This window comes from Solanum dulcamara, chromosome 8, assembly GCF_947179165.1.
Source record: "Solanum dulcamara chromosome 8, daSolDulc1.2, whole genome shotgun sequence".
NCBI lineage: Eukaryota > Viridiplantae > Streptophyta > Magnoliopsida > Solanales > Solanaceae > Solanum > Solanum dulcamara.
In genome coordinates, this window is record NC_077244.1 from 74,793,434 (window position 1) to 74,807,326 (window position 13,893).

The 13,893-nt window shown below is 33.3% G+C and overlaps 4 protein-coding genes across 4 annotated transcripts; all 4 read right to left on the reverse strand.

Annotated features, from left to right (window-relative positions):
* Nucleotides 1–435: 435 nt before the first annotated feature.
* On the reverse strand, nt 436–1,830 carry LOC129901088 (casparian strip membrane protein 3-like). The gene is made up of 3 exons (XM_055976205.1): nt 1,359–1,830; nt 1,110–1,233; nt 436–781 (listed from the first exon to the last, which is right to left on the reverse strand). Exons 1-3 carry the CDS (start codon nt 1,649–1,651, stop codon nt 563–565), a joined length of 636 nt encoding a protein of 211 aa, XP_055832180.1. The 5' UTR covers nt 1,652–1,830; the 3' UTR covers nt 436–562.
* Nucleotides 1,831–3,152: 1,322 nt separating this feature from the next.
* LOC129899626 (neoxanthin synthase, chloroplastic) lies at nt 3,153–4,885 on the reverse strand. Its single transcript, XM_055974637.1, has one exon. The coding sequence runs from the start codon at nt 4,665–4,667 to the stop codon at nt 3,171–3,173; it is 1,497 nt and encodes a 498-aa protein (XP_055830612.1). The 5' UTR covers nt 4,668–4,885; the 3' UTR covers nt 3,153–3,170.
* A 1,327-nt stretch (nt 4,886–6,212) lies between these two features.
* On the reverse strand, nt 6,213–10,569 carry LOC129901047 (vesicle-associated membrane protein 714). Its single transcript, XM_055976160.1, has 4 exons — nt 10,282–10,569; nt 9,377–9,567; nt 8,208–8,371; nt 6,213–6,630 (listed from the first exon to the last, which is right to left on the reverse strand). The coding sequence occupies exons 1-4, from the start codon at nt 10,496–10,498 to the stop codon at nt 6,540–6,542; spliced, it is 663 nt and encodes a 220-aa protein (XP_055832135.1). The 5' UTR covers nt 10,499–10,569; the 3' UTR covers nt 6,213–6,539.
* Nucleotides 10,570–11,910: 1,341 nt separating this feature from the next.
* On the reverse strand, nt 11,911–13,290 carry LOC129899357 (uncharacterized). The gene is made up of 2 exons (XM_055974298.1): nt 13,087–13,290; nt 11,911–12,504 (listed from the first exon to the last, which is right to left on the reverse strand). Exons 1-2 carry the CDS (start codon nt 13,214–13,216, stop codon nt 12,116–12,118), a joined length of 519 nt encoding a protein of 172 aa, XP_055830273.1. The 5' UTR covers nt 13,217–13,290; the 3' UTR covers nt 11,911–12,115.
* Nucleotides 13,291–13,893: the final 603 nt, after the last annotated feature.

Genomic DNA, 13,893 nt, shown 5'->3' on the forward strand with positions numbered 1-13,893 from the left:
TGAATATGTTTAGGTCAATTGTACCTATGAGGCAGGAGTTTAGAAATTAATGATAATGTGTTTTATTATTTGTTATTTTATTTGTTTAGCAAATTTCTATTTTATTGTTATTTTTTTTAATTCTATTTCGATAACATGTTTTTGAATTAAGAATTTATCGAAAATAACTTTTTAAAATCACAAAGGAGTAAGATTTGCCTAAACATTTCCTAAAAGTAAAAGACATGTTTTAAATAGAGCACAGATACTACACTTGATATGTTATTGTTGATGTTGAACAAAATTATTCCTCACCACGTGCATAATCATTTCCTTTTTCAATCTCGAGACTGTATTTTATCAGTAATTTTTAGAATTAAATGGAGACCAGTTGAAATAGAAATAATGTGAAATTCCTAAGAAAAAGTGGATAAATTACAGGAGTGAATAAGGAAATTGACGTCGAAAAACTCAAACAATAGAGATGTATGCGATAAAATTACAACAAAATCAAAATGAAAGACACCAAACCCAAACTTAAGCAACAACAAAAGATAAATACTCCACAACAACACCAAATGTCTTAATTATGCCTTCTTAGAGCCACAGCAGAGAAAACAACAAGGATAATAAAGATGAATGCTGCAATAAAGGAAGCCACCACCGCGCCGCTCACTCGCTGGCAGAAATCTCCGAACTGTTGGCATATCGCCACCCATTGTGTGGTGGAGTTGCCGTTGTGTGCTAAGTACACTATGGCAGCAGCCGCAGCTGCTGCGGCTGTGGTAAATGCCACCATTACCTGCAACATTTTTTTTAAAATCATAAGTTAGAAATAGTACATAATAAAATGATGGTAATTCTTTCGTCCTCTTTCAAATGCCCCTTTTAAATGTTTTGTTAATTAAAATTGATGATTTGAATTGAATTTGGACGGATTAGAAATATTGAATTCCTCTTTCAAATTAACAAGAGGTTTCTTATTAGATTTATGTTGTGATCGCTAAAACTTAAATCCTTACGTGTTCTCTATTACTGAACAGGACATGTGCCTGAATTTATGTAATTAAGTTTAATCAAAAGCTTTGTAAAAGACATTACAGAAAAGTAATTTAGTTTATTTTAATTACCGTATCAAGAATTAATAGTAGAAGTTTGACTCCAACTAGATGTGGTCGAACAATGCAAACAATGGAGAAAGGAAGTGACAGGACAAGGTATGCACTTGCAATAGCATTCGCTACCACAAAATACCTGAAATCAAATACAACATGAGTCTCAAATATTAACAATATTTAGTTGAAAATGCAACAAAAAATAGGAAATTTGAAGTTGAAATTGAAAAAAAAAAGTGTTTTGTGAATTAAAAAATAACGTACGAGAAAGCGGGGAGATCATCATAGCTAGCTTGGAACTGAAAGAACTGAGTGAAAAGAGGAAGAGTTTCATCAGTAGTTCCCATGGTAGTTGCTGCAGCCAGAGTAGTCACAAGGGCACAAACTCGCAAAATGAAGTCGAAAATGGCAACCCCTCTTCGCCATCCTCCTTTTTGATTATGAGAAATGGCTTTTGTGGTAGCTACAATTGGTGCAGCAGAAGAAGATTTTTGCTTGATGGACTCTGTTTCAGACATGTTAATTGCTGTTTCATAGCTAGTGGATTTTGAATCCATAATTGCTACTATATGCTTATAGGGGGATGGATGTATTTGAGATGCTTGAGAGAGGTTCTTTAACAGAAGTAATAATAACTTTTTTGCGTTATAAAAGAAATATGAGTAAAGAAGGGGGGATGTATGTATGTAAGATTATAAGTTACTGTTATTTGCGTTATGAATGAATTATGACAAGGACTGGAAATATATGAGTATGGTGGGATGGGGGTGGGGGGTGGGGGGGGGGGGGGGAATGGATTAGTTTGAATGAAATGGTTGAGAAATCATATATGGAGGAGTTGTTATAAACCTTGTAAAATAAAAATTATATATGTTTCTTGATTGGAAATGAAAAGCAAAACTAAAATTAATTTTAAACAGAGTGAAACAAAAAATGTACTATACGTCTTGTAGCTGGCCAAGTGTAAATTATGAAGTGTTAGTACATGGGGAAGTACGTAGCTGCATGTTTAATTAGATGGTTGTTACCTATCGTTACATAATGTATTTTGATGAATATGAATACATTAATAATTTAAAGAATGAACATGTAAAATATGATAGGGCAAAACTATTATAAAAAAGCAAGACATTTATAGCTGATCAAATGTAATTTGTGAAGTAAAAAGAAATCTGATGCAACTTAGTTATTTGTAATGAGTAGCAAAATAAAGTTTTTTTCAACTGTAGTGGAGCCAGGTGTAAGTTTCTTTCTAACATTAAAGTTACTAAAGGAATTAAGACCTAAAATTTTGAAAGAATTCACACAACTTTACCACTTTAATAATGGTTGATTTTCGAAGTCTTTATTAAATTACACTAAGTTTTTATTCACTTTTATTAGGTGATATTTGATGAGTCGAAGTCAAACATCTTTAAGAGAGTTCCATAAGATAGAAATAAGATTTGCATAGTCTTTATACTCCCCAAACCCCACCTGTGTCACAGGATATGTTGTTGATATTTTTATCATCTTTTTTAGCCTTTCTATCAAACTTTTGTCGTGTTAGCCCGCTTCTTGGTGTCTAGCCTAGTTGGTGAAGGAACCTAAAAGTAGTAACTGCTTTGTATTTGTCAACTCTTTGTAGCTGTTGCACTTTTGATTGCACTTTAAATCATGGGAAAGAAGGCAATTGACAGATAATGGATAATTAAATTTATGAATTGCGTTCTCACAAAAAGCTAATAGTATTCATAATTTTACGAAAAGAATGGTAAATGTTCAATTGCTACATTATATATACATCCTATTCTGTCCTCCATTTAAATTTAAATTACATATAAACATTCTCAAAAGATCTGATGGAGCAGTTCCTTTCATATTGGGATCAAGGCTTTTAAGAGTGGAGCAGTTCATAAACCAAACTTTGATTAGGGGACATGATTTACATAACCCACTCCATTAGAATAACACACAACAAAGACACTATTTAAGTTCTTGGCAGTATATAGATAGCTTTTCTTTCACTTTTGCATTGAGAAAAGATGAAAATAATCTAAGAAATTTAAATGAAGAAAATGATTCAACCTTTCACATTCAAAGGCTCTCTATTGCTAGATTGCCAATCAATCTAACTAAAGGAACAGGACATTTTGTAACAATATCCAACCTAGCCAAATTTGATCCATGTCCAAAAAGGCACAAGCTGAGTATAGCAAGTTCTTTGATAGACAATCTTGAAGAAAGGAACCCTTGCCAGTATTTAGGATCAAGATCAAAGAAAGCATCAAACAATCTCCTAGTCCCTTTCAAATCAAGCTTCAACAAAGTCTCCATCCCAAATGAATAACATTCTCTAACACATCTTCTATCCAAAGGCCACAAACCATTCCAAACTCTATGGTAAAGTTGAGACCCTCTTATCATTCTAGTTGAACCAAGCCCCTCGACGATGGCCTCAGCTAGTACTGGTGCCAAAGCCATGCTCCTAGCCACCATGTACCCTGTCGATGGATGAACTATCCCCGAATTCCCACCAATTGCCATAACATTTTGAGGAATCCGCGGAAGTGGTCCTCCCATAGGGATCACACATTTCTCTTCCTCAATAACACTTCTCACTTTGATCCCCAAATGCCTTAATCTTGCCACCATCCTTCGTTTCACTTCCATATATGATAACACAGGACGACTCACCAAAGAAGTCTCTTCCAAGAAAACTAAATTATTATCAAATGGCATTGCATATAAGAATGTTGGTTCTTTAGCATTATTCACCCTCAAATATGGCTCATTACCTAAATGAGAATCCCTCCAATCCATAAGCACCATTTTATCCAAATCAAATGGATGATTATCCACTTCTGCTAAAATCCCATGAGCAATTTGATAACCATGGTTTCTTGGCTTGTCATACTCTATAAAATCACTAGCAAAGCCACTTGCATCTACAACCAAACTACCCCTTATCTTCCTACCATCATCACAAACAATTGAAGACTCAAATTCTTCATGTTCCACTTTCCAAACTTTGGCTTTATAAAACTTCACTCTGTTTTCAACACAACTATTCAACAATTTCAATTTCAGCTTCTTTCTACTGACTCTACCATATGGTCTTCCCAAATACTTAGTCTTGTGATCATTTATATGAACACAAGTCATAGGCCATCTATGATCTAAACAATCTTCCAATTCTAAATTCTCAAACTCATCAACCCAAACACCATAATTATTTGGCCACATGGAAAGTGGTGAAGGGTCAACACAACATACCTTAATACCATATTTAGAAACTTGCTCAGCTAGCCGGAGACCGGCAGGGCCAGCTCCAATGATGATCACGTCGAATTGAGCCCGACCCAAATTAGGATCAACCCATGAGATGTTAACATCTAAAGACTCTGGCTTTGATGTGGGTGCTAAATCAAGAAAGCTACAAAAAAGTTTACTACTTTTGTTTCTGTGATGGTATTTTCTTGAATTTTTTTGGGTGATGGGATTCAGAAAAGGGAGATTTTGTTGGAAATTAGACCTGTGGGGTGTAGAAGTGGAAAGTAAAGGAGATGGAAAAGGCTTGAGAAGAGTTTCCATTTGAGAAAATGTAAAGATTGATAATGGCTAATTATGGAGGGAAATGATATAGTGTAAGGAGGTGGGACTGTGAAATACTGGACTAAAGAGGAATCACTAGGCAATACAAAATATTGATGCTTTTGGGTACCTACTTTGGCTTATATAACAAAAATGAAAAAAAAAATGGAAATGAAAAAAAAGGTAGTTAATCAAGTGGAATCTTTAAAAGGCTAATGAAAGCATTTCCCCCCTTTTCCCAATCCCTTCGAGAGGTTGTTTGGTACAAAGATTAATAATGCAAGAATTAATAATGTAGGAATTAATAGTGTAGGAAAAAAAATTCTAATTTTTTTCATACTTTGTTAGTGAATTTTGATTTCACCTTTTAGTTTTTCCATCTGTTCCAGTTTCTTGAGTCACAACTTATTCGGTTATCAATTCCAAAATTCTTATTATTATTTGAAATTTTGTATAAAAATTTTAAAGGTTTCTGTTTAAATAATGTGAAATAAATTTTGAGTGACTAAAAAAAAATGAAAAATAATTTCTACAACTTTGAGGAAAATTGTCTACGTGCCCAACTGCAAAACCAAATCCTTCCAGGGAAATGAGAAAGTTGGAGTGAAAATTAGTGGAGTTGTTACAAAACCCAATTTGCACCACTTCGATACTAGTTATGGAATTATTTTCGGTGAACTTTCTCATAAAAGACAAAAGTTTTATATTACCAAAGCACTAACAAACATAGTGATGCATTTGTCTGGTAGTCAGTGCATGGACGGCAGGTAAAATTAGCGGAACTGGGCCCCTATACATACCATTTTGATTAGTGGATAAATAGACTGATTTAGAATTTTGAATGTTGAAAAAAAGTAATTTACTTGGTTATCCATAAATTTTTCTACATAAATACAACGTTTTGATCATTGGACTTTGTCGAACCCAAACTCGAGTTCTCAAGTGATTAGGCAAGTTGGCCAATTTCCAGTAGATCGAATGCTCATTGTGGAGAGGCAGAATTTGGCATCACACCATTCTCAAGACAATAAGAACGGGCACCAAGACAAGAAAGAAAGGTGAAGTCATGATCCTCATATTTTTGACAATAGTAGTGTTGGGCCAACTTTCGCATGCCAACAAATATCAAATAATTTTATCCATTAAATCTAGGACATATAAAAAGAAATTGCCAAGTATTTTTTGTCTCTACTGAAATTTAAACCTAAAGCTTCATAATTCTTAACTCACTTGATTAACCACTAGTCATGTGTCCTTGGATGCAGTGAAGCCACGAAACTTCCCTACCCAATCAATACTTTTCCTATACACAATTATCTAAATTTTTGGGAAAAGGAGATCCAAAACTTGGAATTTGCAAATTCTAAGTTCTCGGAGGATATATACCCTTAAGGCCTTAACTCAAAGGTAACCCACTTCCAAGGAAATAGAACACTTAAATTACCTCCCACAAACTATTTTTTTTTGTTTTGCTAAGCAGTATCTATACACATACAAAACTCTCAACCACCATACATTTGAAAAAATGTGAATTGACATGGTACAAAAGGTAAGTCCCGGCACAATGTTATATTTACAAACAAGCACTTATAAACTTATCAAAGATCTACACGTACATAAAACAGAAGACCTTACTTTAGAGTAATTTAGGAGTCCACCAGAACATTTACAAAATGAGAAAGGCAACAGGCCTTGTCAACAATAATACAAACCTTATAATTCTTTTCGGCACATGTACTTCTAAAGGTGCCAAAACGAGAATCCACTGGATTGATTATACAATAACCTTTCACTCTGATGATATAGTTCATCTAAATGCATTTGGAAATATGAACCACACTGCAGCAGATATGGTGTTCGTTGTCAGAGAATTCATGATCTGCAGGAAGGTAGAGTGATGCCTCCACAACAAGCAGCAATTATCAAGTAAAGGAAGAGCACAATCAGGCATGTTAACAAACCCCTGTCATGAGAAAGTTACGAAGCTCAGATTGACGAATATATAAGACCAAAAGGCTTCAAACTAAGAATTTTGTTGGACAAGAATGTTGCATATCTTGATGTAATTAGGGTAGTTAGACTAGTTGATTAAAGGTGAATTACTTCCTCCAACAGTCGCATTTCATAAAGGAACTCACACAAGGTTGATAAAAGTATGAAACAGGTGCAACACCATCTGACCCAAGCCTAAGACGACTGAAACTAAGGCCAAGCTGTGGCCTATACAATGAGTCTTCTCTCTAACATGCTAATCTTGAGTCTTATTAAGCTCACCCAACATTAACCAGCTCGTAGAGAACAAAATTGAAATTAAACCATTGAATTGAGTCCTCAGCTATCAATGTTGTTCTGTCTTCAACCTAAATATTCATTATTAAGAGTATCATACTAAATCCAAATCCAATAATCCATCCATGCAGAAAATTGGATGGATCATATTGTGGAGAAAATAGATTTGGTTCATATTTGGCCATTGATTATGCAGAATCAATCTTTATGTGTTGGATTTTGATGAGATATCAATTTACATACAATTCAATTTATGAGTTGAATTGTTGGATACGATAACTAATATGCAATCCATTAACAGTTTCTTCTCTTTCCTTTCCTATCCCATTTTGTCTAGTAGTTTCCTTCTTCTCAGTTATTTATATCTGCCTTTAGCAAGCTCTACCTAAGTGAACTTGCTCACGTTGTCACTCCCAAGCACAAATAAAGGAGGAAGGTTGTGGTAGGTTGACTACCAACTTTAAACCTAGTCAATTTATGATGACTCCATAAAACATCGAATATGTAGGAACATGCACAACCTAGGAACAAGTTATACTGCTACCTGAGTATGATGAAAAATAGAAAAGGGATTATCAGATTATTGTTTGGGTATGAGGTGACCAGGAGCAACGGTTCCAGCATCATGGATGGATGTCGGCAAAGTAGTCCACCACATCGGACTAGTTTGGGATTGAGACATAGTTTTTTTCATTGTTGTGTATCTGTTTTTATCAAATGACTGGAAATTGGGGAACCTAAATAGCACTGGCTAACTACTGCCCACTGCAATCGTCTTTTGATAATCACCACTCTAGAAGCTGGAGAAGCTTTCCTAACTCCAAAAAACCAATTAAACCATGCTCTTAAACTAAAAAATAAATATGTAATACAAGAAAAAGTAACTTTAAACACAGAAAGAAATTTTAGGTACAAACGAATTGAATTTTTTTCCAATTAACTTATGGATTTTAACCATAAATACTGTGTCAATCATGTTCAACCAACACAGGTGCAGTTTCACGTTTCTAGTCAATTTTCATTTTTTTTAATTTTTGTTTCTAGTCAAATTTATTAACTACTTTTCTAATGGAGTACTAAATTTCAACATTTCAATTCCTGAACAATAACATATTCATCCATATGTTTTCTGAATGATTAACATATTTTATTGCTAGCCATCAAAACTAAAATAATGATTAACATATTGCTTTGCCAACTATATTTTCTTGATGTGGACTAGATCTATAATACTTTGAAAAAGATACTTACAGGAGCTTCGCATTTTTCATCCAAAGAGCTCTCCTAAGGCGCTTCGACTGTTTCCTGAAGTGAAATGCATTGTCTTGCATTGTTCCTGTTTTGTCGATGAGTAGCTCAATCCGATCCCCTCTTTCAAGAATTTTCTCAATATTATCAACCATGATGGTGCGTATCTGGATGTACATTGCAGTAGTTTCTCGTTCTTTTAGAATAGTCGCAATACATGAAGGAGTGGGGGATTTTGAAAGAAGGAAGCAACAGTAGCATATCACGATGTAAATGCACTATATTAAAGGTAAGAATTGAACACATACATCAAAATAATGCAATAGGACCAGAATCATATAACTAGGTAACGCAATAGGGTATAGTATTTCTTTCCTTTTTTCTACATCAACTTATACTGTAAGATAAAACTGTCAATTTTTTTACTACAGCAAGACATCAAATGGTCATAAATGGTATTCCCTCCGTTTCATTTTACATGGTAGTGTGTGACTTCGTTTAGAGTTTAGAAAAGAAAAAGAGACATACGGGCATACAGAATAGATCAGTACCCTTAGAACTTGTCTTCTTAACATGACATAACATTTCTATGGCTATAAGAAAATGACATTAAAGTTAAATGAGAAGTCTAGAGTTAAAGAGTTTCCAAGTAAGAAAAATATTATTCTTTTTGGAACGACTAAAAAGGAAAGAGTATCATACAAAATATAAAATAGAATAGAGTGAGTTTATAGTTCACAAAGGTGATTGATTTTCTCTGCATGAGATATTAGGATCATTAATTACTTCTCGAGTTCTATGACGTGGAGATAAAAGCCACACAGTACTTGAAGTGGAGGCATTCAGATATCAAAGGATAAGTATTAGTCAAGGGGAAGAAGAAGTTATTACTATTGGTTGAGAGTTCAACACTTCAAAATTATCTTAATTGAAACTTGTTGTATAACTGTTCTGTAGGAGCTTATTTAGTTACCAAGAATATAAAACCTTTGATAATTTAATATAACTGTGGATATCTTGGAGAGTTAATGCATATGCATCCATAGACACGATATCTGAAGCATAAAAGACAGATAAAACAAAAGACAAATAAAAGGAAAACAAATGGAGATGAAACAAGGTAACCTTAAGCTTCATGCGCTTTGTTGCAAGTAAACAGAAAAGATACTTGCCTCACCAACTTCTCCTCTGACACGATTTAGTGTATCTGCACTTGGATTACTTGAAAAAAACTCCATTTGCTGATGTAAGACCCTTGAGAATTCATCATTCATGGAATAGGCAGGAGCATAAGAAGCCACCTTACCATAGTTCTTCATGAACCTCATATGAATATCCTCCAAGTATGAGAATGGAATCCTCCCTAAAGCAGCATTCTCCGTTAGTGACAGGCAGTGAAGGATAACTCAAATGACTAACAGAATTTTCAGTCCTTAGTAACAGATATACATAAAATGTGGACTCATAAGTTCTCCAATGGCAACAATATTTCTTTCTGGAAGTGCTGAAAGATGCTCGTCAAAAAAGAAAGTGTGAAGAGATGAAACTAGGAAAGTCAGAAAGGCATCTGTGAAATTTGCAGATGGAAATAGGACAATCAATGGTGTATTTGGGTCAACCAGAAAAAGAGAAGTCACTAATTAGCTTCTATATGGTCTTTGAAGCCACAAAAGTTGGTCCTTTCTGATATCGAACAACGAAGAGAGCTAAACCAAAAACACAAACACACACATAAACATGGCTTAAGTTAAGGGAAACAGTGACCAAATACTAAATCAGCCTCTTCTAATGGAGCCGTTCAGAATAAATTAGATGCAGATCCAGAATTTGAAGTTCATGAATTCTTACATTGATCTCAAGTTAATACTACAATAATAACGGGTTTCACAAACAATATTTATAGATACTTAGTGGATTTCTTGAAATGACCAAATCTAATCAAAACTGAGAACAGGTTTAATTTGTTTCTAGCTCTATAGTTCAGATTAACTTAACAGCTGGAGAAATAAATTGATTTGAAACAAAAAAAAGGGAAACTTCACACAAAATTTACAAATGAGATGGAATTTATACTTACTTCCAAAGGTTTCGTTGGCCATACAAAGGAAGGTGATTCCATCTGATCGGAGTATGTGGAAGATGTATCGATCCTGAGAGAAACAAAGCCGCGACTCCGTTTCATCTGGAAGCTTCTCCAATATACGCCGCGCCACCGCCCCGGTGTTCCCCGTCACGGCACTGAACTCCGCCAACACCGTCGTGCCTCTCGCCACAACCGCATAGACTATCGCCATTTCTCTCTCACACAGATACGTATCGAAAAGTAGGAGATTCGAATTGTAGACTGGAAAGTCTACGGAGGTTTTGATAAGGGCAGAACGGAAATCAGCATTCATATTATTTTCTAACTACACTTTACCCCCTTGAGTTTTTGGTTCTCACATATGACCCCATCTAACTCATCCTTTTATTACGCTTTGATCCCACCTTGGGCTAAGAGAAAAAGATTATTCAAATCCAGTGTTTATAATAAATTATAGTATCAACTAATCGTGATAAATGACATGATTGTATATAAACATATGTTATTTGTTCATTGATTTTTGTTTTTTCCAAGTAACTAATGGGATGAGTGTTATTAAGCATATACCAATAAAGAAATATTGGTGAGGAAATTTACTCAAGTTAAGGAGAAGCGTCAAATATTCATTCATAGTATTTTTAAGGCAATTACCTACCCTATTAAAAGAAAGATATTTAGTGAGTAGCAATAATAGGAAGTATTTCTTATAAGTTATTGTTATTTAATTAAAATAGTAAAGATAAACCAGGTAAAAAAGTAATAAAAGACTAATCTAATAATAATAAAACATCAAATATTTTGAGAACTAATTTTGTTCCAAAAGGACTATTCCTTCCGTCTATTTTTACTTGTTCACATTTGATTTAGCATATTTCTTAAGAAATAATAAAAGGAATGATAATTTTACTATATCATTTCTGTTTTATATAAGTCATCTAAATATTGAAAAATGAATAATAGTATATAAAGGTATGGAATGATAAATTATCTTTTAAATTTTTAAATTAAACAAATAAAGTGGACATTTATTTTTGATATAATTAACAAGTAAAAGTGGATGAATAGAGTATACTAATTTTCAGTAAGAATAAAACCTATGATCAGGTAGTTGGCCTCGTAGGCAATATTGAAGTGTTGAATAGTATTCTCTTTGTTTCATTTTTACTTATTCATTTTAAATTTTGCACGTTTCTTAAATAATAATAATTGATATGAATATTTTATCATAATATCTATATTAATTAATATTTAATATTAGGTCTTAACAAGTAAGAGTAAAAAAATATTTTCCAAATTATGGATATGTAAAAGTGAAGAGAAGGAGTAGTATCTAACATTTGACCCCATGAAATATCTCAACTTTAAACTTTTACCTTACCTATATCTGGTGAGAATTTATGAATGGCATTTAATGACACTTGAAGCAAACTCATTCAAATTATCCAGATTTCAATAAAGACTAATCTTGAAATGTTTCTGATATGTATCTTTGGGATGGAGACTTCACTCATTAATTAAGTTGCAACATTTGCACATAAACCACTTCTTGCAAGGACTATAAACATGAACATTAATTACACAATATTCTACAGCCAAACCTATATAAACATAAATAGACATATGTTTATATATTTAATATTTATATATAATATCATCAATCCCATACATCCCAAAGGTATATCTGAGACCATTCTTCCAAGCAACATAACTATGACATAAATAGATAGATACGAGTGTACTTCAGAAAACTAATAAGACTTTGACATTTCCTCTAATGATATGAGGAGATTAGCTAGAACACACTAAGACTATATATATACATACATACTTAAGGGATCCCAATGATGGGCATGACAGGGATATAGTAGCTAGTTGGTGCAAGTCCCCATTCTTTTGGCAGTGGTACATCAATAGTCTTGGATGAACCAAACTCATCATGACATTTTCCATTATCATTCTTGTTGGATAAAGGGCATTTTGTGTAGAACTTTAAAGGTTTAGAGATAGTGTAGGAATTATTATCATCTTCTTGAGACTTGACAATAGTAGGGCCTGTTTCTTTTCTTGAAACAAAGAGCTGATTAGGACCTCCAAGGATCTTGGCATAGCATTTGTTTGTTGGAGTAAAAGGAAGTTTTGTTTCAAAAGAGCCATCTTCTTCTGTTGTAGCCATACTCAATGTTTTCACCTGACTACACTTCACTGAAACCTTGACTCCTGGTCAATTTTGAAAAGTATGGTCAAAATATAATAAAATATCTAAGACTTGGCTAATGTTTAACGTTTTGAAGTTTGTTGAAAAGTAGTTTTTGAAACTTGACGGTGTGTGTTTTACTTGGAAAAAAAATTAAAGTTTTGTGAGTTGAAGTGAAATTCCACCCAACAGACCAGTTTTTGTAATCTGAAAATTTTTCGAAGACATATTTTCAAAAACTGACCAAATTTCATGAACAAACTATATTATCAAATAATTTTTTTCGAAAATCTACGGGCAAAGGGGTGCTTAGTTTCTTTTCTCCTTAAAAAAAATGATAACATGTAGTATCCTTAAGCCTATTACATTAATGTATATGATGAAAAAAATTTCTTTTAGATAAAATTACTTTTCGGTGTTATATTACTTACATTAAAGTGGTGGAAATGACTCTTGTCACTTACATATAGAAATCATTTTTTTTCGTTGTTTCCAAAATCTAACAGTATGAAATATTACCAACATACTATTATCTAGCTACTTGAATACTCAACAAAAATAATCTCATCGGAAATAATCATATTCTACGGAAAAAGAAAATTTACCAGAGAGATCTATATGTTGATTGCAGTCTAGGCAAGTAACAGAACCCTTCAAGACATAGCAAGACGAAACCTGAAGTGTGGCAAGAACCAAAGTGATGAAGAGTGCAAATCTCAGCTGATATGGTGCCATTTGATTAAGCTTGTGCTAGCTAGCTATAGCATAAAGTATAAACTCGTGTAATGAAAATAATTATAAGTAGTGGATGTTGCTAAAACAATGGACATAAATAAATAAAGGAGCAAGTAGTTCATCAAAAACAATAAATGAAAGGGTCCACCAGGCCTGTTGTGGTAGTTGGAAACGGTACTGAATTAACAAATGCAGGCTCATAAATATTCTCTTTAGATGTTGCTGACTTATAGCTTCTTAGAGATGTATATATGTCACCAACTTTTTCACATAAAATTTAAAGAGGATTAGTGTTTTCATGATTCGTTAAAGATACGTTGAAGCATAATAGAATTCAATTTAAAGATGACGCGACCAAATTTGAGTTATGAATAGCACGCCAACCCTCTCTGTTTTTCTTAATTTACATTAAGATCTCCACATCAAATAGACATTATGTTACGTGGCTAATCTTGAACAATATATTCATCCAACTTAATTACTCCGGTTAAAAAAAATGTGTCTTCCTTTTTTTTGGTAACTTTTTATATCATATTTAATACCACAAGATTAAATAATATTTTGATACATTCTGCATGTTTAAAAAGAACTATATAAGAAATCAAGAGAGTTTTATTACTATTTTTTATACTACCTTTCTATTAAATAGCTCTATAACGTAACAACAATCAAATTTA